Source organism: Thalassophryne amazonica, chromosome 22 (genome assembly GCF_902500255.1).
Source record: "Thalassophryne amazonica chromosome 22, fThaAma1.1, whole genome shotgun sequence".
Lineage (NCBI taxonomy): Eukaryota > Metazoa > Chordata > Actinopteri > Batrachoidiformes > Batrachoididae > Thalassophryne > Thalassophryne amazonica.
Genome location: NC_047124.1, coordinates 1,899,401 through 1,923,322, shown reverse-complemented (window position 1 = coordinate 1,923,322; position 23,922 = coordinate 1,899,401). Strand labels below are relative to the sequence as shown.

Here is a 23,922-nt window from a genome sequence, read left to right as displayed (position 1 = left end):
AATGTCACATTTTGTTCTGGGTTCTGAATTTCTCATTACAAAAAACAATTGAGCATCAAATCAAAACTCTCATATGAAATTGTGTGAACACAATCAGCATGTTTTTCTCAATTGTTTTTCCAGAAAACCTCAGAACTGGAGACAATCAGTCTTTACATTGGATAAAATTAATGTTTTTTACTATGATTATGATAACACTTTAAAATCAATCAATTGTTCCCTAATCAATAATGATCTGAACATTGACAGAATGATCAATATTTCATCCTCCAGATTTCTCTGAATAAGTCATATTTTCAGCATGTCATCCCGTCGTTGGGGCAGCGTTGGTCCCCTGTTGTGAGCCGTGATTGGCTGAGAGGAGCTTGTGACATTGAGAGTCACGTGACTGAGAAAACATGGCTGCCGTCTTCCTGCAGTCGTCGGTTATTGGTTTGTCTTTCTGCAGGTTAACCCAGAAGGAAGCTCATCACACGGTCCATATTTCATTATAAAATCGAAGGCAAAGACCTTCACCATGTTTTATCACACCTTTGGTCAGTGGCTGGGTGGGGTTACCCCCCAGATTACCAAATACTTGCACCAAGTCTGCCGTCGCGACCCTGAGCCAAAGTGGAGACTCCCTAAGAAACAAAGCTGACATGAGCGGAACATCCCTGAGCTGATGTTTAGTGATGAACCCGCCTGACGGGTGGCGGCTCGCTGTCACTGTGATGCATTAAAGTCCCGTTGGGCCTGACCTCTGTCACCGTGTGCTTTGATTTGTTGTTCCATTGCTACTGTTTATTTCTGCTTCTTCCTCTTTACGTGCACTCAGAGAAACGTTCCTGTGAATGCAGGTTAAAAAGGGGGCGTGGCACCGGCTGTGCAACCTGTGGTGTCAATCAGACGGCAAAGACACGAACACAGAAACGACGGCTCGTGACCACAGGCTTTAACATGTCAACAGAGATTAAACTAGTTTATTATTTTCAAAGAGGAAAAAAATTACGAAACAAAAAAGCAGTCATATTTTACACTAGTGATTATTATTAAATTTTTTACAACCATTCAGTCTGCATAACATAAAGAAATAATTCTACATCTTTGTTTCTTTCGTATTTTTGGTGCTCTGATTTATACATACAAATAACAAATACAGGAACTTTTTTTTCACAATGCATATCACCTGTGAGCAGGAAGAAAGTCTTTCATGTGGTCATGTGCCAGAACGTGTGTGTGTGTGTGTGTGTGTGTGTGTCTCCGTGCACGTCAACACAAACCGATTGCCCGAGACCTATAGCACATCCAAAAATAAAGAGAAATGGCAACCGCAGGAGTCGCCGAGTCCCTGCAAAATTTAATGCAACACAGTTCACGTGGGTGAAAACGGTCTTTCATCCCTCCACCTCGTCTGGCAGAAAGTCTCTCCACCTGCTGCGCCTCGTACCCTTCTTGTTGTTAGCTGCCCAGGGGCAAATTAACTTTTTCTTTTTTACTTAATTAAAAAGTCTTCATTAATTAAATGTACTGTATTTCATACAATTTGTACAAATATATTCAGCGTCTTTCACTCCTCATCTTCAGAAGAAGAAGAAGGGGAGCAGCGGCGGTTCCTGTTGCACAGGTGAGATGTGAAGAGAAAACAGGGAATTAAAGATTTGAGTTGGGGGGTGGCTTTTTATACACAAATGGAGCTCCATTTTCGAGGGTTCAGCTGGGAGGAGAACCTCTGTGTGCCAGTCGTTTGGGGGAGAAAATGTCCAAGTCCCTTTACCGACTGGAGGTCAAAATAAGAACCCCACCCCCCAGAGGTCCTCGCACCACTGTTGAGTCACTCTGCAAAGCAGTACACTTACAAAAATAAGATAAACTGAGGGCAAAAGGAGCCGAAAGCGTGTCGTCGTCGGCATACGGAGGGAGCGTAGGTCAGGCTGAGGAGCAGTTTCTGTTTTTAGATATGGAAGCAGGTCAGCAGAGGGCGTGGTGGCGAGGCCCAGGGATGGGGGCGGAGCAGCATGGGGTGGGGGGTCTTCTAGCCCATAGCTGTCACCATACTGGAAGGGTGATGTGGGGCAAAGGGCAGGCTGGTGGGTGGGTGCATGGGCGTGGGAGTGGTCAGCATGTGGCTGGAGTGCGAGAAGGGCGGGAAGGAGGACATGTGGCGAGACAGTGCGGCGGGGCTGAAGGAGCTGCTCTTGTCCATCAGGCTTTTGGAGAAGTCTTCCATGCTGTCTTGGGACTTTTTGCTCTTCTTGGACTTGCTGGACATCTTCCTGTTCCGGGTCTGGATGCCTTCCTTCTTCATGGTCAGAGGTCGGTTGATCTGCTCTCATAGGGCACAGAGAAGACGGCAGATTAGTACATTGCCTTTGCCAAAGAATGATCAAAGTTCAAACATAATTCCACATGTGAGCCTCTAGAAACATCCACAGCACATCATGCAATTCCACATCTTCACCAGGACTTGCTCCAGGAGACACGCCCACCAAGCCTGACACACCCATGAGGTTATGCTGCATTCAAAATACTTCATGATCAGGATTTTGAAGTGAAAATTATGTCATTTGAGACTTCAACATATTTCATCCACAAACAAATGTAAAATAAATAAATAAATCACGGCTAAGTTCAGGTTGACTTTGTTACTTTTCTGCAAACAGCAAACAACATTTCTTAAAATAATTTTAATCAACATCATTTAGGGAATGATGTCAGAGGTGGAATAGAGACTGAGGAACCTTTACCAAGTTACAGAACAGGAAAAGCAACTCCTGGTGGTGTATTCCTTCATTTTCTTCCCGCCTCCCGAGTTGAGAGCCGGATGCTCCGAGTTCCCAGTTGCCATGGAATGCAGCATTAGCCATGACATTGCTGCTGCCCATCCCTTGAAAGAGGGGGGTGTGGTTAACACCAGCTCCTTTCCATTTAAAGCAACAGAAATGGGTCATATCTTGTTAATCTGGCATGATTTTGTTTTTTAAAATTCAACACCTCAATTTAGATTCAACATTTTCACTATGAATTTTAAGATGTTGCATAATTTGAGATCTGAAGCTTTCTAAGGGCCCCTACACATATAGTGCAAATAAAGTACAACTCAGGGTGACTCACGAAAAACAACTTGTATGCTCAAACCACGAAACATCGCGGCGACGGGTAGGCATGCACGATCCCAGTGCGATGGTTCGTGCCTGCGGGAACACACTGCCAGCAGCTGCACGATGTGTAACCACATCGTGCAGCTGCTGAAATTTAAAAAAAAATAAAAATTACATGCCACCCACGGGACTTGAACTCACACTCTCCTTGAAAACTGCGGGAACCTGTCTGATATGAGGAAGGAGATGGATGTATTTAAAATGAAATAAACCCACACACCACATTTATCAAGCGGGCAATACAAATATGATCCATCTGTTCCTCCATAGATGACCCATGGTCACAGACATACAGTCATGAAGGGGCTGTTAAATAACCCCGGTTAAATAAAAAGGAGAAAAAAAACGCCACGGGATTCAAACCTACACAGTCTGATTACCAGACAGAAACTTTACCACTGCACTACAATCACTTTCTTATAACAGGAGCGTGAAATAGGTAAATGTATTTTCTAAAAAATAAAAGTGCTGTGATAACTGACCAAACACTGTTTGGTACAGCGTATTTCTGCTTTAAGTGGTGTATCTGTGGCACTTATCTGAATCTTCATTCCTTAGTCCAGGAACTATACTGAGTGGAACTTTCTACACTGAACAAATTCTTTGTGATTGACCTGAAATGTGTCCGAGCACAAACAAACAACATAACAGATATATATTTCATGGAAAACTTAAAACCAAACTGTGGACCAGTGACGAGGTGTTTGCAGGACGAGTCATTAACTTTATATAAAAACATACAACGTGATGCTGAAACGAGACTTTGACAGATATAATCACAATCATCAATGTAGCACCACATGCTTGAAATTTACATCTTCAATGTCGTCGCAGCAGAAGCCCACAAAAGTAGGAAGGACATTAGGATCCGTGCAGATCTACTCTCAGTATTCCTTCTTAAATATGTAGCGCTTCTTTTAATCTGTTGGTTTGTTTGTTTGTTTGTTTGTTTGTTTGTTTGTATTAGCAAGATTACTTACAGACACTTTTGGATTAATGATGAACAAAAACACTTTAAACTCTGATTTGGATCAGGACCTGGATGTGGACCCAAGATCACTGACTGACTCTCTCAGACAAGATTTTTTTTTTCTTCAACATTTCAAAAAAATGTCTAATTTCTGCTGATTTACAACAAACCTGTTGGTACTGATCAACATTATCAACTGAAAGCACCATTTAAATTTTAACATTGATCAGAACCCAGTTCTGGATTCTGGATCTCTTTTTCCTGCTACGTTTTACATAGTGAGATGCAAAGTTTTCTGACATTTTGGTCAATTTGTAAAATGTTAATCTGCTGATCATAATTAAATCAGTCAGTCATCAAAAGATGACAGTCAACAAGTGAAATCCTGTGCAGGTTCAGGTGAGCAAATCAGGGACAAGGCAAGTTAGACCAGTTTTAATATCAGCACAGAACTCAAGGATGGCGGCCTTAGCAGGTGGATGCGGTCTTGGCGGGTGGATGCGGTCTTGGCGGGTGGATGCGGTCTTGGTGGGTCTTGGCGGGTGGATGCGGTCTTGGCGGATCTTGGTGGGTGGATGCGGTCTTGGCGGGTCTTGGCAGGTGGATGCGGTCTTGGCGGGTGGATGCGGTCTTGGCAGATCTTGATGGGTGGATGCAGTATTGGCGGGTCTTGGCAGGTGTATGCGGTCTTGGCGGGTGGATGCGGTCTTGGCAGATCTTGGTGGGTGGATGCAGTCTTGGTGGGTCTTGGCAGGTGGATGCGGTCTTGGCAGGTGGATGCGGTCTTGGCGGGTCTTGGCAGGTGGATGCGGTCTTGGTGGGTGGATGCAATCTTGGTGAGTGGATGCAGTCTTGGCGGGTTTTGGCGGGTGGATGCGGTCTTGGCGGGTGGATGCGGTCTTGGCAGATCTTGGTGGGTGGATGCAGTCTTGGTGGGTCTTGGCAGGTGGATGCGGTCTTGGCGGGTGGATGCGGTCTTGGCAGATCTTGGTGGGTGGATGCAGTCTTGGCGGGTGGATGCGGTGTTGGCGGGTCTTGGCAGGTGGATGCGGTCTTGGCGGGTGGATGCGGTCTTGGCAGATCTTGGTGGGTGGATGCAGTCTTGGTGGGTCTTGGCAGGTGTATGTGGTCTTGGCGGGTGGATGCGGTCTTGGCAGATCTTGGTGGGTGGATGCAGTCTTGGCGGGTGGATGCGGTCTTGGCGGGTCTTGGCAGGTGGATGCGGTCTTGGCGGGTGGATGCGGTCTTGGCGGGTGGATGCAGTCTTGGCGGGTCTTGGCGGGTGGATGCTTGGCGGGTCTTGGCGGGTGGATGCGGTCTTGGCGGGTCTTGGTGGGTGGATGCTTGGCGGGTCTTGGCGGGTGGATGCGGTCTTGGCGTGTGGATGCGGTCTTGGCGGGTCTTGGCAGGTGGATGCGGTCTTGGCAGGTGTTGGTGGGTGGATGCTTGGCGGGTCTTGGCAGGTGGATGCGGTCTTGGCGGGTGGATGCGCTCCGGTGCCCCGTCTAGGTAGCTAGTGCACATTTTCTGCTGCAGTGACATAACAGCATCTGATCATGGGACAAATCTGAGTCTCCTGTCTGGAAAAAGCAAACGTCTTTGTTTTCGGTAAGGTTTTAAAAGCTGACGGACTCTAACGATGACCGCTGCTGTGCCAGAAAAGGAGAGAGCGAGAGAAAGATTGAGAGAACATCTGCAAAGAAGACACGGAGGAAGGGCTGGCAGCTGATGCTCAGTCAGTCAGACGACTGCAGAGACACGTGGCCGTGAAGACCGCCGTCCACAGCCAAGTCCTCCTTCTCAACCGTGTGGCCGTCTCCTGGCCAAAATGGAAGCAGCGGCCATATTCCAGTGTAGGTTTAGGCGGGAATGAGAGCTGGATGATGGAATTCCAGCTCTGGGCAGGATTATGACGGGAGGTGGATGACGCCGAGTGGCTCCCCTGATCTTTCTGAGAGCGCTTCTTCTTTGGGAAATGGGAAGAGGGATTTCTCACTTGCACCATCTGAGACGTTGGCATTTTTTGCTGACTCTTTAAGCAGAGGGGCCTCGATGATCGGGGGAGGGCAGAGTGCGACCCCGCGCCACCGTCACTGATGTGGTTTCTTCCTCTATGATGTGGCTCCACTTTCTCTGACTGGCTTCCAGCTCTCAGGTGCGTTCCACCCAGCTAAAGCCGGTCAGGCTCTTTGATGCTGCACACTGCCTCGCAGAGGAAGCCTCGGGCCCGCTCGTCCACCACGCTGCCACAAACACCAAGCCAAAGTGTAGCACACGCTGTCACATCACAAGTCTTCCACTCACAGATATGATTCACACGTGCTGAGAAAACTGTGTTTTTGTTGTTAACACGGCTTCCTGATCAGGCCTCTTATCTGAACTGAACCTTACGGGTCAGACGGATCCACATCAGGGGGCACGCCACCAAATTCTCCCTTTTCAAAGGAGGAACCCATACAAGACTGAATCAACCACCAAAAGAAATAATAATAATTTCTCAATTACAGAAAGGTCAGGGGTCAACTTAAATGCAAACTGGGAACTTTTCTTCTTCAGTCACTCAAAAGTCTGCAGAAAGCATCAAAGTGACAAAGAGGGACACAGGAGTCTTCTCCTCTCACACACCTTCATCAGAGAGGCAAAAATATTCCAAGCACGTGGCCTCGGAGGAGTTATTCTGATTTTTATTAGTAGTTTCAGCTTCTGTTTGATTAAAGGTGACAGTTTTGTGCAAAGACAGAGCGCTACAGAGAGATAAAGCCGCCCCCGGGGTTCTCAGATCAGGGATGTGAAATGATGTGATGCACAAGATGGCCCAAAACAAATCAGAGGGATGGGTGGTCAGAGGGGGGGGACTCTGAGTCCCTGGTGCACACAGAACTCAAATGCCACAAAAAAGGTCTGGAAATTAATCTCATTTTAATTTGCTCCCCCTTTTTAATACATGACAGCTGCTGCAGGCTCATTTCACTCACACATTTTACAAAAATCACTTTAATGTTGTATTTAGGTGGGAAATATATGGAAGACCATTTCCAAAAGACTTTAAAAATGTTTGAGGTGATGTAGCAGTAAAACCCCGAAATTATTATGATGTATATAAAACTATTTTGCATTAAATTGAGGGGAAATCTAAATTTGGCATGTCTGTCAAAAAGTAGGAAAAAAAGCTGACATCTCAAATTTTTAAATTGTATTTCATATTAATATGTTCCTTATTTGTAACTATGGAATTAAAACTATTACTAGCTCAATTTTGATGCAAAAAGACAAAATTTGGGCATTTATTCTAATTGTTACTTTGTCAGTATTTCTGTTGTCATTATGGTGTGTTTTATCTGATTTTGTTACCTCGTAATTTTGTTTGTGAAATCCAAAACTGAGTTCTTAATCTCCTAATTTTGATTTTATCTCAGAATTTTTAAGTCATGTTTGAATCTTTTTAATCAATATTATTATATTTTATTTATTTAATGCTTTTTACCTCATTTGACGATAGCCGTTTTAAAATGTAATTGTATATGTGTTTTATTTTTGTGAATTTGTGTTTTTAATGTTACGCACTTTGGACACCAGTCTGTGCTGTAAAGTGCTCTATAAATAAATGTTGCTTGATTGATTGATTTGATCATTTTTCCTTCTTCTTCTTTTTACTTCAAATATCAAAATGTTGATTTATGTCATAATTATTTTTCCCATTTAAATTATTTTGGAGATCAGATCCTTAACTGGAATAAACGGGTTCAGGATGGATGGCTTGCACCTTTTGGCAGGCATGGACTTCCATACACTCAGGGGCATGAAGAGACCAAATTAAAGGCCATCTTTGGTGGCTTCGGGGTCTGATTTATTACTTACATTGTGCAGTTTAAAGTACAGGCCGCAGGCGTTACACACCGGGTCCCCGTTGGCGTTTCTCCGCCACAGCGTCGTCGTTGTCGTTTGACAGTTTGCACATGACGTTCCTGCTCGTCTGGCTGCGGACTGCAAACCCCCCCAAAAAGGAAGAAGAGGAAGAAAAAAGTCACATGAGCGAACTATGAGCCAATCAATAAAGCAGGTTTTTAGCACCAAGATCCAGGGCTCAGAAACGTCTGAACCAGTTTCTGGCGCGTAATTTTGGCAGCCCTGCATACATGGCAACTTGCACATTTCTGCATATTTAAGACAATAACTCGTGTTTTCGTGAAGTGAATTTTCATTTTTCGGTCCTGTGCTGTGTGGAGTTTGCAGCATTATTCCGAAGGATTGACGCACCGTCATGCAGCCACACTGCATAAAACCTTTTCTTCTCACTTCTTTTCGGATTCAGCGAGTCTAAAATAGTTAGGAAGTAAAGACTGAAATGGTGAAAAGAGAGCTGCTTTCACTCCGGGCTAAAAATAGCGCCACGGAGCGCGTGTCTCCTGCAGAATAAACATTTACAGGAGACATAAAAGCAGTGCCTTGAAATGGGAGCTATTAAATCTGATTAAATTTCCTCTTAAAGTTTCGTGTTTGTGCCACGAAGACTTCTTTAAAATCGACTTCATTTGGAATGAAAAGGTCTTTTTTTTTTTAACAAAAAAAATCTAAAATCTTATTATGTGTTTTATTTCTGTCTAGAAACATATACATTGTGGCTAGAAAATATTTGACACGTTCAGAGAAAACGCATTTTAAAAGCATTTGCAAAAATCGGGACATTTTTGTCGCGGCTTCGGGCGACAGCTTCATTTGGACAGTGAAAGTCACGTCATGGATTTTTAGCGGCTCCCCTCCGAGCCCAGTTTGCTGCAAAGACTTGACATTGATGTTATAATCTCTAAAAACAATCAATAGGCAGGTGAGCGCAAAGGACACGGCGCGTAAAGGACTACATTATCTCTGGAAGGGATTTTCCAATTATACACACGTGGTGGCCTCGTCGCCCCGCTGCTGCTGCTGTGCGCTTTGAATATCCAATCAGACTCTCCCAATAAACCCCTTTAGCCCACGTGATGTCCAGATCTTAACCTTTCCTTCTGAGTTTGGATTGCAAGGCTTTCCACCTAAAATTGCGCGCCACTCTTATTTGTCAGAATAACACACCAGGCCAAATTTCAGACAACACCTTTGGAGCTGTAACATCGTGACAAAATATTAGAATTTATTTTCAAAAATGCACGTCTAGTGCGACTTTATAGACCGGCAGAAGCACTTCGATTCCAGATGATCGCTTTCATTTGATAAATTACAAAAAAAAATTGTTTTTAAGATTTACGCACATGTGCCATATTTCTGTGTCCAAAGCGTTGGAGCAGTGCAATATTGGCAAATATTCCTTTGAGTAAATATCTGTCTGATTGCACTTTTTAAATTTTTATTATTATTTTACAACTTAATTCGGATAGTGGCGCCATCATTAATTTGGAACTATATGTATCCAAACTTTAAACCTCTGAGGCTATGAAATGATGGACAAGATATAATTAATAGTTATTATAATAAGTGCTCCTCTGATGTCACTTTTTGTTCCCCTATTTGTGCTCCAGAAGCATTTTAGCTCCATATTTTGCTTGGAAAATACCGCACATGTGAAAGATTACCAAGTTATTGCTAGTCATTATTTTAATGAACGCTTTCTTGACGTCACGTTCTGAGCTCCACGCGTATTGTTGCGTCATTACTGAAAAATATATACATATCAAAATGGCGCGCCAGTTGCGCACACCTGACTGTCATCTGCGCGTCTTTAAAGAAACACTGTGACGTGGTGAGTGTGCGCGGGGAGGCGGCCTGAGCTGTTATCAGATATCCGGCAGCCTTTTCCTGGGAAGTCGGCTTTTCACATTAGAGGTCCAGAACAGAACCGGGCAGACGTGTGTGTGTGTGTGTGTGTGTGTGTGTGTGTGTGTGTGTGTGTGTGTGTGTGTGTGTGTGTGTGTGTGTGTGTGTGTGTGTGTGTGTGTGTGTGTGTGTGTGTGTGTGTGTGTGTGTGTGTGTGTGTGTGCCTCGAAAGATTTTTAATTCAGCCAAGAAGGGAAGGGAAATCCTCGGGGGGAAAGAAGGGTTTTCTCCGTCATGCAAACTGCAAAAATAGCTTCAAGAATTGCAAATATGGCCACAGGTTTGTTTCCATGCATGAAGCTCCTTTTGCATTGTTTTAAACTCAGGCCTGCAGGCACATTCTTTAAAAAAGTGCACAGGCCTCTTTTAAATACAGAATATTGTAGATCAACAAGATATCAATAAATAACATTTTAAAATGTGCAGTTTTTCTATTGTAGTGAAAGCAGAGACCTGCACTTGCCGAGTCAATTTCCTGCAGCTAATAGGCCTACTTCTTCCTGGAAAGGGGACAAACAGAGAGAAATGTCATCAATAGAGAGGTGGAGGAAGACGTACCAGCCGCCGCTTGGGTTTGATGAGAGGGCGGTTCTGCCCGTTCATCTTGTGATACAGTCCGCAGGCGTTACACAGATAGTGACCCGTACCATCCCGCCGCCACAGCGGAGTCGACGTGGCCCCGCAGTTCACACACTCTCTACCTTCTGCAAAAACCACACACACACACACACACACAACACGGAGATGCTGCGTCAGTTTGGTCTTAAAATGGAAAAGCAACTTTAGTTTTGCACAAATCTGATCTGCTGCAAATAGGGGAAAAAAACAAAGTCGACGTTAGGATTTTTATAAAGCATGCAAAAACTTAATAATAATAATATAATAATCCATTCAGACGTCCTTTGTGATGTGTTAAGGTCCATGAGGCAAGCAGGTGCTGCAACAAACCGTGTGACCTGCTAAGATTTACATTTGTATTTTATTCATTTATTATTAAGTATTGTCATAATGTAGTTTGAAAACTGTTACCAAAAGGACTGCATCCAAATTAAAAAATTAGTTTTTTTTTTTTTTTTTAATTCTTAATCAGGTCACATAATCTGTTCAGTAATCAAAACTGATGTCACACAGAAAACACAAATCTTGTACATACATTAACAACTGCAAGATACATGGCATTAAGGAGGAAATTTTTTTCCCCCTAAAAATAATTTGCGAGTTGAAATTATGCTTCAGTCCGTATATATATATATATATATATATATATATATATATATATATATATATATATATATATATATATGTTTTTACCACTGGCTAATAAAATGATAATAATAATAATAATATGTATTGTATTGGGTAATGTTTGGCACTTCTTTAGTGACACCGGCAAGTGAGCTGCACACTAACACTTTGGGGGTCTAAACGTGAATCACGGGAGCTGCAGCTATTTCCGGGTCTTATTTTTATTTTTTTATTTTTTTTTGGTGCAGCGCTCAGACGGCGCGTTTGCATTTTCATGGAGCTGCAGTTCCCCTTTCAAGCGGAGCTGCAAACACAACCCTGTTTCATGGCAGAGGAAGGGGGAGGGATCAGGACGTGACAGACATGCAAGCACCTGGACAAGTGTGTGTGTGTGTGTGTGTGTGTGTGTGTGTGTGTGTGTGTGTGTGTGTGTGTGTGTGTGTGTGTGTGTGTGTGTGTGTGTGTGTGTGTGTGTGTGTGTGTGTGTGTGTGTGTGTGTGTGTGTGTGTGTGTGTGTGTGTGTGTGTGTGTGTGTGTGTTAATCTGGTAGGAGACGCTGCTGTGTGAAGCTTACGTTATTTTCTTGCTCACATTTCTTTAAATATCTCTATAAATGAACATTATCGTGGAATTAAAATGATTATTTGCATTAATGTGTCGGTGTGTTTTGCTCAGTAATAATAATAATAATAATAATCCCGATGATATGCATCAACTAATCCAGTGTTTTTTGGAGGCGCGCGCGCGCTCTGATATTAATCTCTTTACAGAAAACTGCTTTTCAGATGCACAGCATTAGTTAACCTTAAAAATAATTACCCCTTCAATTTGGAAGAAAAAAAAGCCTCCACCCCTTGGTGCCCTCCCTCCCTCCCTCTCTGCTCGGTGGTTCGTGCGCTGCGCATCCGGAGCTGCGCCGCTGGATAAACAATGCAACAGTGGCGCGCGCTGGTGCGGCAGTAATGGGATTATGTTAAACATCTAACCGCGGAGACACAGGCCGGAGAGCCGCTCTCTGTCAGCGCGCAGGAGGAAGGAAAATGACCTGAAATAAGTCTGTTTATTTTAATGACAAGTCCACCTACAAGCTGGAGTTTTTCCTCCTAACCTGTTACTGCTGTTATTTCCTCTTTCTGTCCTAGAAGGAGATCTTGATCATGTGCTGATGGGAGTTTTGGATTAAACATTGGCTGCCATTAAAATCTATGGAATCATGTTAGATCAAAAGGGAATGTAATAAAGCGCACGCCTACCTGAACAGGACCTTGTTTTTGGTCTTGTTTTGGAACCATAACTAGAAGATGACCCACCTATCAGGCTACTTGGTGGGAAGAGGCCTGGCCCGTATTCGGGGACATAGGGTGGGTATGTGGCGATGGGGTGGTGGGCAGAGGATGACCCTGCTCCGATTGACGCCACGCTCCGGCTGTGAGTTGACTCCAGTTTCATGCTCTCGGCCAGGGTCACCTGGTACTTTATGCACTCCTTATCCTCTTGCCGACCGGAGCTACTGGAGCCCGGGGTTGATATACCTGGGTCCGGGGATACGTCTTTGGGTGGGGTCGGGGGAAACGTGAAGAGGTGTGGACTGGAATGTCCGGTGGACAGCGAGGAGGAGGAGGAGGGAGGGTAGACGGACAGGCTGGCCGGGGAGCCGTGGTGCAGCGGGTTCTTGGGGAACGGGCTCAGGTTCCAGGGCGAAGTACTGTGGTGCGGGGCGATGCCTTTGCTGCCCTCCAGCCAGGGCAGGGAGCCGTGCAGTAACGACGGGCGGCACACCTGGCTACCTGGACGGGACAGAAACACGAGCAAACATCACAACCATGACCTCAATCTGTGCGTCCCCCCACACCAACACCCCAAAATAAATAACAATAAAATAATTTAGGTCTCTTCGGAGTCGCCAAATATTTTTAAGATCAAGTCACTTTTTTTTCAAAGCAACAATCTGCTTATTTCGTAAAATGCTTTTTAGGAACTCTAAAGACTTTGATGTGGCCAAGCGCGAAGGTTATTGTTCTTTTTCCTCACTGATTGGATCATCTCGGAGAAACGTCATCATTTTAAAATAAAGTCTAGTTCTGAGTGTCAGTGATCGTGTGTTGGTGACAGCTGACAGCACGATAACATGCGCCAACGCGTTCATTTGTTGGCACGGCGCTGCGTAAAAGCCAGTGCGTATTTGTTTCTGAATTAATGTAAGAATTAGCGGAATCTCGAAACAATGAATATCTTGGCACATTTAACATGTTCATGTGTATTCACGTGGAGTCAGAGATAAAACCATGTTAGCACGACCAAAATACTCCAGGTGTCAAAACAGTCATTATTTTAAACGGCAAATGACACAAATATTAATCCGTCAATAAAGTGTGCGTGAAATATGCATAATTAAAAACGGCCTGGCGGGGCGTAAAATATATCAGAATTACGTAAATATTTGCACAGTTATTTGTTTGTAGCTGTGTGAGTGTGCAGCTACAAACCGCATTCTTATCAGAAATTCATTTCGCACGGATATACGTGGAAACTCTGTTTTGTATCAGTTTAGAAGCTACAAATAACTCTTCAAAAATAAAGGCGTTACCACATTTTTGTTTAGAGCTGTAAGTTTGAATTTGATCCAAAACTAAATTACGCGCGGCTGTGAGCCGTGAGTAAAAACCGGCGCGCAAACTGTTCTCAAAGTGAATTGTGTGTGTGTGTGTGTGTGTGTGTGTGTGAGAGAGAGAGAGAGAGAGAGAGAGAGAGCGCGACAGAGAGAGATAAAAGAAATCAAAAACAGTGGTGCCGTACACATTTACAGCACGGTTTCACAATACATAACCTCTGCTTTTTTTAGGGCAAAGTCACCTCAGGCCAAAACCGAAACCTGTTCTGTATCACAGTGGTATAATTCCAACCATCGACACGATTTTGAGTCTTTTCAGAATGAATAAATGGCGCAGCGTAACGCGCACTCGAGTTCACATAAAAAGGCCGTTCAGCCTTGATACTCACTGTGTGGAGGAGGAGGATACCTCTGGACGGCCCGGACTGAGTTCCCATAGTACGGAGAGACGTGGTTCCCCTGTCCATCGATATTAAACAGTACATCCACATCGTCAGGGAGGGGATACTGCGAAGGGTCCATGTACGAGTGACCGAGGCCCGGGTGATGTGAGCCGGGATGCTGCTCGTTCAACACCGCGGGATGATGGCTCATCCATCGGGGCTGATCCGCACTTACTTCCATCGCTTCCCGTATATATATATATTTTTTTAATCTTCACAGAATGTTCATGCACGTCAAAGGAAACAGGGACCAGTCAAAAGAGTAGAAACAAATTGTCCAAAATCCGTTTTTCTGTTAAATCCACAGGCTCCGCGCTCGCCTCCGATCACCTGGAGACAGAGAGATTATGCTCTTATTTTCTGAACATCGACAAAACGTGCAGCATAAATAAACACACACAGACTGACGCTAAAGTTTGTTTTTTTTAATGACAAGGACAAAATTTAAAGACGAAACATACCCCGCATTACAAAATGCAACGAAAGTAGCGTCACGTAAATACGTCCAAAAACGGAATCCGGTCCCACGCAGAGTTCGTGAACTTCTTCCTCTTAGATAAATGTCACTGTTTCAGCGCGGCTCTACAAGTTGCGGAGGATTGTGCGTGCGCAGGGCTCGGTGACTGCGCACTGACCGGCAGCAGCAACTTAAACTCACTGATCAAATCTCTGTGCGCAGTTGTAGCCCTCTCCATTAACTCCGCTCCCCTCGCTCTCCCTCTCTGTCTGTGTTGTTCCTGCTCTCTCGCCCTTACTCTACCCCCCTCTCTCTCTCTTTTTTTTTTTTTTTTTTTTTTTACAGTGAAGGCATTCTTTCAGGATGGCGCCAGGCAGCTCAATGCTTGCAGACAGCTGTGGCGCGACGCAACTTAAGGAGGGTCTGTCAGTGTCATCAGTGAAGGGGAGGGGCCTGAACTAATTGAATATAACATGGGTCAAGAGGCGCTGTAAGATTTTACTGTTGAATGACCTTGTGGAAAAATATTAATAAAATAGGGGCGTTTATACATATATAACATATATACATATATATATATATACACATATATACACATATATAATATATACATATTTATATATATATATATATATATATATATATATAAATGCAAAATCACCTGTAATTTGACTGTTCACACGTAAAAAAAATCAACAGCAGACTTCAGTACACTAATTTTAAAAACATAAAACACAATAGGCCTGTTTCAGTTTTTGATTTCATTTTTTTTTTTTTTTTCCCTAAAGAACGGGCTGCTGCAGCAGAGCCTGTTGCTCGGGGCCGCTGACAGCTTTCGGCACATTTGCGCTCTTAAAATTGTGGCAGTGCGTCCTCTCGCGGTGACAGTCAAATGCATTCATTAATAGAAGATGGTTTCTCGCCGTGGGAGGAGGAAAAAATCTAATATTTTCTGCTGTTGGCCGCCATCAGTGTGTAAAACGAAATATCAAACGGACGGACGACAAAGGCTCATTATTTATTCAAACTGATGCATTAAATGTAACCTGATGCCTGTTTGTTTGACGTGAAAATCATTTTCGATATTTTAGAGCTGATTTTAAGGGTGCATTTTGTGATTTGCGCAGTGTGCGGCCGGCGCATGAATGTGTGCAGAAAAAAAAAAGCTGGTCCTTGGGGAAGTATTTTATGTCTCTATATACTTCCACATTGGCACTGTGTAATCGTAGTATAGGGTGTATTCATTTGAGGAGGGGGGCAGCCTCGGCGACGCCATTGGATGTGACGTCAGTACCGCGGTGTCGAGTCAGGAAATGAAGCGTCTGTCCACAGGCGGAACGCGCGGCGAAGCAGGAGCGCGCACGCCCTTGCACCAGTTTTCATCCTTTGACAGTCTGACATCAGGTGAGATGGAGATTCACTGGTAGTCAATTCTCATCAGGTACCGATTTCACTCATTTTAAACACGTGACTCGATCACAGACATTTGCCATTTTAGTGGCCCGGTGCGCTGGAAACACTTGGCGCAGCGTCAGTCTACCTGCAGAGAGGAGGAGATCATCAAACCTGAGACTGAACTTGGATGCACAGAGCTGTAGCTGCTGTTGTCGAGCTGTCAGCGGACGCGTGTAATTATCCTGTTGAAAAGTATCGCGCAGCTCATCAGTCGTCCTTATAGGTGCCGCGAGGCCGCGCACGGTGGCGAAGGTTTCCAAAATCCAGATGATGTTTTTTGTTTCTTATTCAGCGCCAGCTCTATCAAAAATATCACTATCATTTATAATCTCAAAAACGGACAGACGGTGTCTGCAGCGCCAACATTAAAACTTCAGCGTGTGTTTAAGGCCGACAGCAGCAGCGCCGCTGTGCGTAAAAGTTGATTCCTCTGTTGTCGATGGCACCGATAACTTGTGACTCAGATCAGGACATGACACTTCAAAAAACAAAAATGTGAAGACACGATAGTTCCATTGGCTGTGCGGAGGATGAAACGCTTTAGTGTCGTCACTAACTAATCATTTTTCCTCATAAATATCGTTTCACTTCTGTCAGCTGATCAGAGCTCAGCCAGATATAAATCACACGGCCATAAAAACAAACCGAGATCAAAGTTATGCACACACAATCCCAGCACTATACAAATAATATGAACACTCACACGCACTATATCTATATATATATATATATATATATATATATATATATATATATATATATATATATATATATATATATATATATATATATATATATATATATATATATATATATCGTGATTCAGCAGCACATTCACTCCGTGATGGTTTCACGTAACTAAAAGTGCAGCGGGGCGCTCGGGGGTGGCTATGATTAGGAAGGAGTAGGGTTAGTAATACTGAGTTTTTAAAAAGTCACGAAAATTTGAATCATTTCGTGACGGGAGGACGACAAAAAACGTGAGACTGAGCTGAAAGTACATGTATAAAAATCAAGTCTAGATTGGTGTCAGACTTTGCAAATAACTGTACGTAATAGATGCTGTTTTTTAATAAGATAGTTTGTATATTTACATTGGGAGTCAAACATATGTCTTATATGTTTAAAATGTTTAGCTATGTAAATAAATACATGTAGAGCAATTTTATATAGATCGATCTAAATTATAAATTTTAGCAAAGATGCTTCAAATCAACGAAAATCTTCAAAATGTCAACTTTTCTTTGAAAAAGAGTTTAAATAAAATAAAAATTTGATATCCATTTCCTAGAATAATTTTGGATGACATATGCCATGAGTTTATTTTTAAAAAGCCTCTTAAGTCATTATTTATTGTCCTGTTTCTTGTGGCGCACTGCGCCTTAAACCTACTAAATAATGTTTTCATTGATCCGAAAAGGTCTTAATTATTCTCCTTATGCTTTAATTTATTTTGTATTTTATTAATGATTGGACAATTTTCTGATATAGTAATAGTTTTTTTAAAAAAACAACAACAACGGAGAAACACCAGGGTGTTTTAGACTTTTGCGCAGGGCTGCGTCTGGATCCCAAATCTCTGTGATGATTTACCGAGTTCATATAAAAAAGAATTAAAACCGAGCCACACACGACCGCTTAATAATTAAAGAATAAATGTTTAAATCATATATTTGGTTTGTGGAGCAGAAGATGCTGTGTGTGTGTGTGTGTGTGTGTGTGTGTGTGTGTGTGTGTGTGTGTGTGTGTGTGTGTGTGTGTGTGTGTGTGTGTGTGTGTGTGTGTGTGTGTGTGTGTGTGTGTGTGTGTGTGTGTGTGTGTGTGTGTGTGTGTGTGTGAGATTGCACTCGGATGTGAGTCAAAACCTTTTCATTTATCTAAATGTTGTACATTTGTCGTTTGCCGTGAGTCATTTATCTTCTTTCAAGACTTTTCATGAAAAGAAAAAAGATGCTGTGAACCAACTCGGCTTCTGAGAACTAAACCAGCGCGTCAAAAAGTGATTCCTAGAACGACCCGAGCCGCAGGATAAATCACCTTTTCTTCGAGGGTGAAGCTGCACTTTGGAGAAAATTAAAGTGTTTTTTATCCTTACGCACTGATGCCATTTTAAGCAGCGGCCTGTAAAAAATAAAATAAAGTGAATTTATAAAACAGCAATAAACAGATTAAGTTGTGTTTTAATCCACAGAATCCAAATAGAAGTCCAGATGAAGCCTCGTTTGACGTCATTGTGTTTAACATCACGTCACACAGAATTAAAGCGATCAGACGTGCATCTTTTTTTTCTCTTTTTTTGCGTCAGAGACCCGGTGGTGCCGTCTAATACCTGGAGCTTTTGCGTGAGCCGCCGGCGACAATCAGACCGATTTCATGGCTCGTTCGGGTCTAAAGCGCGAAACGGCTCGTCTGCGCCATTCTGCGCACGATGTGCGGCACGCGCACAAGCTGCGGGTGTTTCCTGATGCCAAAAAAGAAGAATCAGTTTTTGTATTTTTGTTTTGTCTAATTAGATCACGTGACGTTGCGGACACGGCGGCGGTCATTAGACGGTCTTTTCTCCGCCGCTGCACGCGCACACGCGCCCGTGATGGCCGAGAAATATAAACGTCGTTTTTCTTTGTTTGCGTCTCTTTATTACATCATTTGTTCATCGCCGAGGTCACGCACGCAGAAACCGCAGTGCCTGCTGGGTGGAAAAATTATTTAGGATTTTTAAAAATTATTACGAAGATTATTACACGGATTTACTGACCTGTGCGCGTGGAGCCTTTTTCCTGCAGATGTGAAGAAGGAAAAGAAGAGTGACAGAGAAATGGAAGAGGAGAGAGAGAGAGACTCAGAGAGAGAGAATAATACGGCAGCGCGCGCGCCCTCTGTCCCGGTGTCACGCGCGCGCACTGATCAGCTCTGAGTTGGATAAAACACGAGGTAAAACTACAGTGGAAATAAACTTTAATAGAGTCTAAAATAACGTTTTTTATTGAACTTTTCTTGTGGTGCTACTGACGCAGTTTAACACTAACCTGGTTAATTAGCAGGTTAGTGGAGGTGCAGCTCCAAAATAAAATATTTTTAAACCAGTGTGGATTTTACAAACCATTGATTGATTGACTGATTGATTTGTATATTTAGGTGATGAAACTGAGAACAATTCCAAGATTTATTTTGTAAGTCTCCCTGTAATTTTTTGAATCTTTCTCATAGGGACGCTTTTAAAAACCCTTTTTGCTGCGAGCAGATTCTGTGAGATGAATTGTAAATATTGTTTGTTTTTTAAAATTATGGAAAGCAGTGAATTGTTTTCACAATATAATTAATTTTGTGTGTAACTCAAATATTGATGTCACACAACCTCAAATGACAGATTCAAATCTGGATCAAAGTGCACCTTTGAACAGGAGTCTTAAGCTGTTAACAGTCATGTTACAAAAGCTGAGAAATATATATTCTTAGAACAAAGGAAACAACATTTTTATTGTCTATGTTTTATAACCAGGACAAAAATAATGTGAGTTTACTGAAAGGTGAATTCTACACCAAACTGTAGTATGATGATGATGATTTAGCTTTTAATACAAGACAGCGGTGGATTCGTACACAGGCTCAGCTGGGCTGAAGACCAGGGACCCCGAGTCACATGGACCCCACGATTTTCAAACAAACATAGTGAGGAGCAGAAATACCACAAAGAGAACACAATACAACACAAACTAATCACATCAATAGAGTGCACACAAACAACTGCTAACAGAACACTGTCCTGTTGCATGATGGGAACTGACAAAATATTTTTGTTTTAAAGCAAAAAAGAAGGGGGGGGGGATATATACATACATATGTATGTATATATGTATATATATGTGTGTGTGTGTGTGTGTGTGTGTGTGTGTGTGTGTGTGTGTGTGTGTGTGTGTGTGTGTGCTAGTTTAAGATCCCACAGAAAGTGCCAAATTTAGTTCTCACCTGAGCGGGCGCATTAAATGGATTGTCTGTGACACAAACTAAAGATAAAATTGTAAATTAAAAAACAAAAAACAAACAAAAAAAAAAACAATTAAGCAAATGATGAAAATTTTAAAGTTCAGAGAAATTCTGGTGGAAGAAATAAGGCATTCATAAACAGCATTATGCTAATTTAAATATTCACAGCGCTTCATTTTTTCCACATTTTATGTTACAGCCTTTTTTATGTTACAGCCTTCATTTTTTCCCTCAAAATTCTACTCACAACATCCCATAATGACAACATATATATATTTTTATTTTCCCAAATGTATTTAAGATAAAAAGCTAAGAAATCATATGTCCATAAGTATTCACAACCTTTGTTCAATACTTTGTTGATGCACCTTTGGCAGAAATTACAGCCTCAAGTCTTCTTGAATATGATGCCACAAGCTTGGTGCACCTATCTTTGGGCAGTATGGTCCATTCCACTTTGCAGCACCTCTCAGGCTCCATCAGGGTGGCTGGAGAGCATCTGTGCACAGCCATCTTCAGATCTCTCCCAACCCACTCTCATGGCATGTCGTGATTCAGCAGCATGAAATATACATTAATCTATTGGTTCGTCATATTGTCATGAAAAGTGCAAAATTTTCATCATGGGAGCACAAATTTATTCAAATTCATTCCGTGACAGGTGCACGTAATTAAAAGTGCAGCGGGGGTGGGGGGTGGTTATGGTTAGGGTTAAGGGAAGGAGTAGTGTTAGTAACAGTGAGTTAAAAAAACACTGTCATGAAAATTTGAACCATTTCGTGACGGGAGGACAAAAAAGAGCGTGAGACTGGGTTGTCTCTCGAGAGACGTTCAGTCGGATTCAGGTCTGGGCTCTGGCTGGGCCACTCAAGGACATTCACAGAGTTGTCCTGAAGCCACTCCTTTGGTATCTTGGCTGTGTGTTTAGGGTCACTGACCTGTTGAAAGATGAACCGTCACCCCAGTCTGAGGTCCAGAGCGCTCTGGAGCAGGTTTTCATCCAGGATGTCTCTGTACATTGCTGCATTCATCTTTCCCTCAATCCTGACTAGTCTCCCAGTTCCTGCTGCTGAAAAACATCCCCACAGCATGATGCTGCCACCACCATGCTTCACTGTAGGGATGGTGCCTGGTTTCCTCCAAACACGACGCCAAAGAGTTCACTCTTTGTCTCATCAGACCAGAGAATTTTGTTTCTCCTGGTCTGAGAGTCCTTCAGGTGCCTTTTGTCAAACTCCAGGTGGGCTGCCATGTGTCTTTTACTAAAACGTGGCTTCTATCTGGCCACTCTACCATACAGGCCTGATTGGTGGATTGCTGCAGAGATGGTTGTCCTTCTGGAAGGTTCTCTTCTTTCCACAGAGGAATGTCTGGAGCTCTGACAGAGTGATCATCAGGTTCTTGGTCACCTCCCTGACTGAGGTCCTTCTCGCTCAGTTTAGACAGGCAGTCAGCTCTTGGAAGAGTGCTGGTGGATCAGAACTTCTTCCATTTACAGATGATGGAATCCATTGTGCTCACTGGGACCTTCAAAACAACAGAAATGTTTCTGTACCCTTCCCCAGATTTGTGCCTCCAGACAATCCTGTCTCTGAGGTGTACAGACAATTCCTTTGACTTGGTTTGTATCAACTGTGGGACCTTATATGTAGACAGGTGTGTGTCTTTCCAAATCATGTCCAATCAACTGAATTTACCCCAGGTGGACTCCAAATAAGCTGTAGAAACATCTCAAGGATGATCAGTGGAAACAGGAGGCACCAGAGCTCAAGTTTGAGCTTCATGGCAAAGACTGTGAATACTTATGTACATGTGAAATTTTGTTTTGTTTTGTTTTGTTTATAAATTTGCAAAAATCTAAAAAAAAAAAAGTTTTGGGGTATTGTGTGTAGAATTTTGATGAAAAAAAGAGTTTCATCCATTTTTGGAATAAGGCTGTAAATAAAATGTGGAAAAAGTGAAGCACTGTGAATACTTACTGGATGCACTGTAGCTGGTGGTTTATTCAAAATGAGGAATCACAATAAAACTACATGTGGAACAGGAACTTCAGCACAACAATAAATAATACAATCTTGACAATGCAAAACTGGGTTGGTATTGAGGACCCCCCCCCCCCCCCCCCCCGAAAATAAATAAATAAATTATACTGAACTTTAATGTCAGAAGTCTCATCCACTAGAGGGTGGTATTGTAGTAAATAGCTCTTTAAATACAACCCCAGTTCCAATGAAGTTGGGACATTGTGTAAAATGTAAATAAAACCAGAATACAATGATTTTCAAATCCTCTTCAACCTATATTCAATTTAATACACCACAAAGACAAGATATTTAATGTTCAAACTGATAAACTTTATTGTTTTTGTGCAAATATTTGCTCATTTTGAAATGGATGCCTGCAACAGGTTTCAAAAAGCTGGGACAGTGGTATGTTTCCCACTGTGTTACATCACCTTTCCTTCTAACAACACTCAATAAGCGTTTGGGAACTGAGGACACTAATTGTTGAAACTTTGTAGGTGGAATTCTTTCCCATTCTTGCTTGATGTACGACTTCAGTTGTTCAACAGTCCCTGGGTCTCCGTTGTTGTATTTTGTTCTTCATAATGCGCCACACATTTTCAATGAGCGACAGGTCTGGACTGCAGGCAGGCCAGTCTAGTACCCGCAGTCTTTTACTACGAAGTCACGCTGTTGTAACACGTGCAGAATGTGGCTTGGCATTGTCTTGATGAAATAAGCAGGGACGTCCCTGAAAAAGACGTTGCTTGGATGGCAGCATGTGTTGCTCCAAAACCTGGATGTACCTTTCAGCATTGATGGTGCCATCACAGATGTGTAAGTTGTCCATGTCATGGGCACTAACACACCCCCATACCATCACAGATGCTGGCTTTTGAACTTTGTGCTGGTAACAATCTGGATGGTCTTTTTCCTCTTTTGTCTGGAGGACATGATGTCCATGATTTCTAAAAACAATTTGAAATGTGGACTCATCAGACCACAGCACACTTTTCCACTTTGCGTCTGTCCATTTCAAATGAGCTTGGGCCCAGAGAAGGCGGTGGCATTTCTGGATGTTATTGATGTTTGACTTTCACTTTGCATGATAGAGTTTTAACTTGCACTTGTAAATGTAGCGACGAACTGTGTTAACTGACAATGGTTTTCTGAAGTGTTCCTGAGCCCACACAGTAAGATCCTTTACACAATGATGTCGGTTTTTAATGCAGTGCCCCCTGAGGGATCGAAGGTCATGGGCATTCAGTGCTGGTTTTCAGCCTTGCTGCTTATGTGTAGAAAGTTCTCCAGATTCTTTGAATCTTCTGCTTATATTATGGACTGTAGATGATGGAATCCCTAAATTCCTTGCACTTGAACATTGAGACACATTGTTCTTAAACTGTTGGACTATTTTTTCACACAGTGGTTCACAAAGTGGTGATCCTCAGCCCATCTGTGCTGAGCCTTTTGGGGGTGCTCCTTTTACAGTGGGGTAAAAAGGTATTTAGTTAGTCCCTGAATGTGTAAGTTCTCCTACTTAGAAAGATAGAGGTCTGTAATTTTCAACATAGGTACATTTCAACCGTGAGAGACAAAATGAGAAAAAAAACAAGAAAACACATTGTAGGATTTTTAAAGAATTTATTTGTAAATTATGGTGGAAAATAAGTATTTGGTCAATAACAAAAATTCAACTCAATACTTTGTAACATAATCTTTGTTGGCAATGACAGAGGTCAAACGTTTCCTGTAAGTCTTCACCAGGTTTGCACACACTGTAGCTGGTATTTTGGTCCATTCCTC

At 42.7% G+C, this 23,922-nt stretch overlaps 1 protein-coding gene across 6 annotated transcripts; it reads right to left on the bottom strand.

Moving 5' to 3' along the window:
- Positions 1-948: 948 nt before the first annotated feature.
- gata3 (GATA binding protein 3) lies at positions 949-18,953 on the bottom strand. Of its 6 annotated transcripts, none has more exons than XM_034163032.1 (6): positions 18,885-18,953; positions 14,164-14,547; positions 12,417-12,950; positions 10,477-10,622; positions 7,969-8,094; positions 949-2,305 (listed from the first exon to the last, which is right to left on the bottom strand). In XM_034163032.1, exons 2-6 carry the CDS (start codon positions 14,396-14,398, stop codon positions 2,015-2,017), a joined length of 1,332 nt encoding a protein of 443 aa, XP_034018923.1. In that variant the 5' UTR covers positions 14,399-14,547; positions 18,885-18,953; the 3' UTR covers positions 949-2,014. The 6 variants fall into 6 exon arrangements, with proteins under 6 accessions (XP_034018923.1, XP_034018925.1, XP_034018927.1 ...); XM_034163034.1 differs by lacking the exons at positions 10,477-10,622; positions 18,885-18,953 and adding exons at positions 10,372-10,418; positions 14,679-15,082; XM_034163036.1 differs by lacking the exons at positions 10,477-10,622; positions 18,885-18,953 and adding exons at positions 10,372-10,418; positions 14,679-15,080 and having other exon boundaries at positions 12,474-12,950.
- Positions 18,954-23,922: the final 4,969 nt, after the last annotated feature.

Coding starts and splice junctions, on each gene's coding strand:
- gata3 (XM_034163032.1), bottom strand. CDS start 14,398: ATGGAAGTAAGTGCGGATCAGCCCCGATGGATGAGCCATCATCCCGCG. Junction 10,623..12,416: donor AAAAACAAGGTCCTGTTCAG/GTAGGCGTGCGC, acceptor TGGTTTTTGCAG/AAGGTAGAGAGTGTGTGAAC. Junction 2,306..7,968: donor TGTACTTTAAACTGCACAAT/GTAAGTAATAAA, acceptor CTATGAGAGCAG/ATCAACCGACCTCTGACCAT.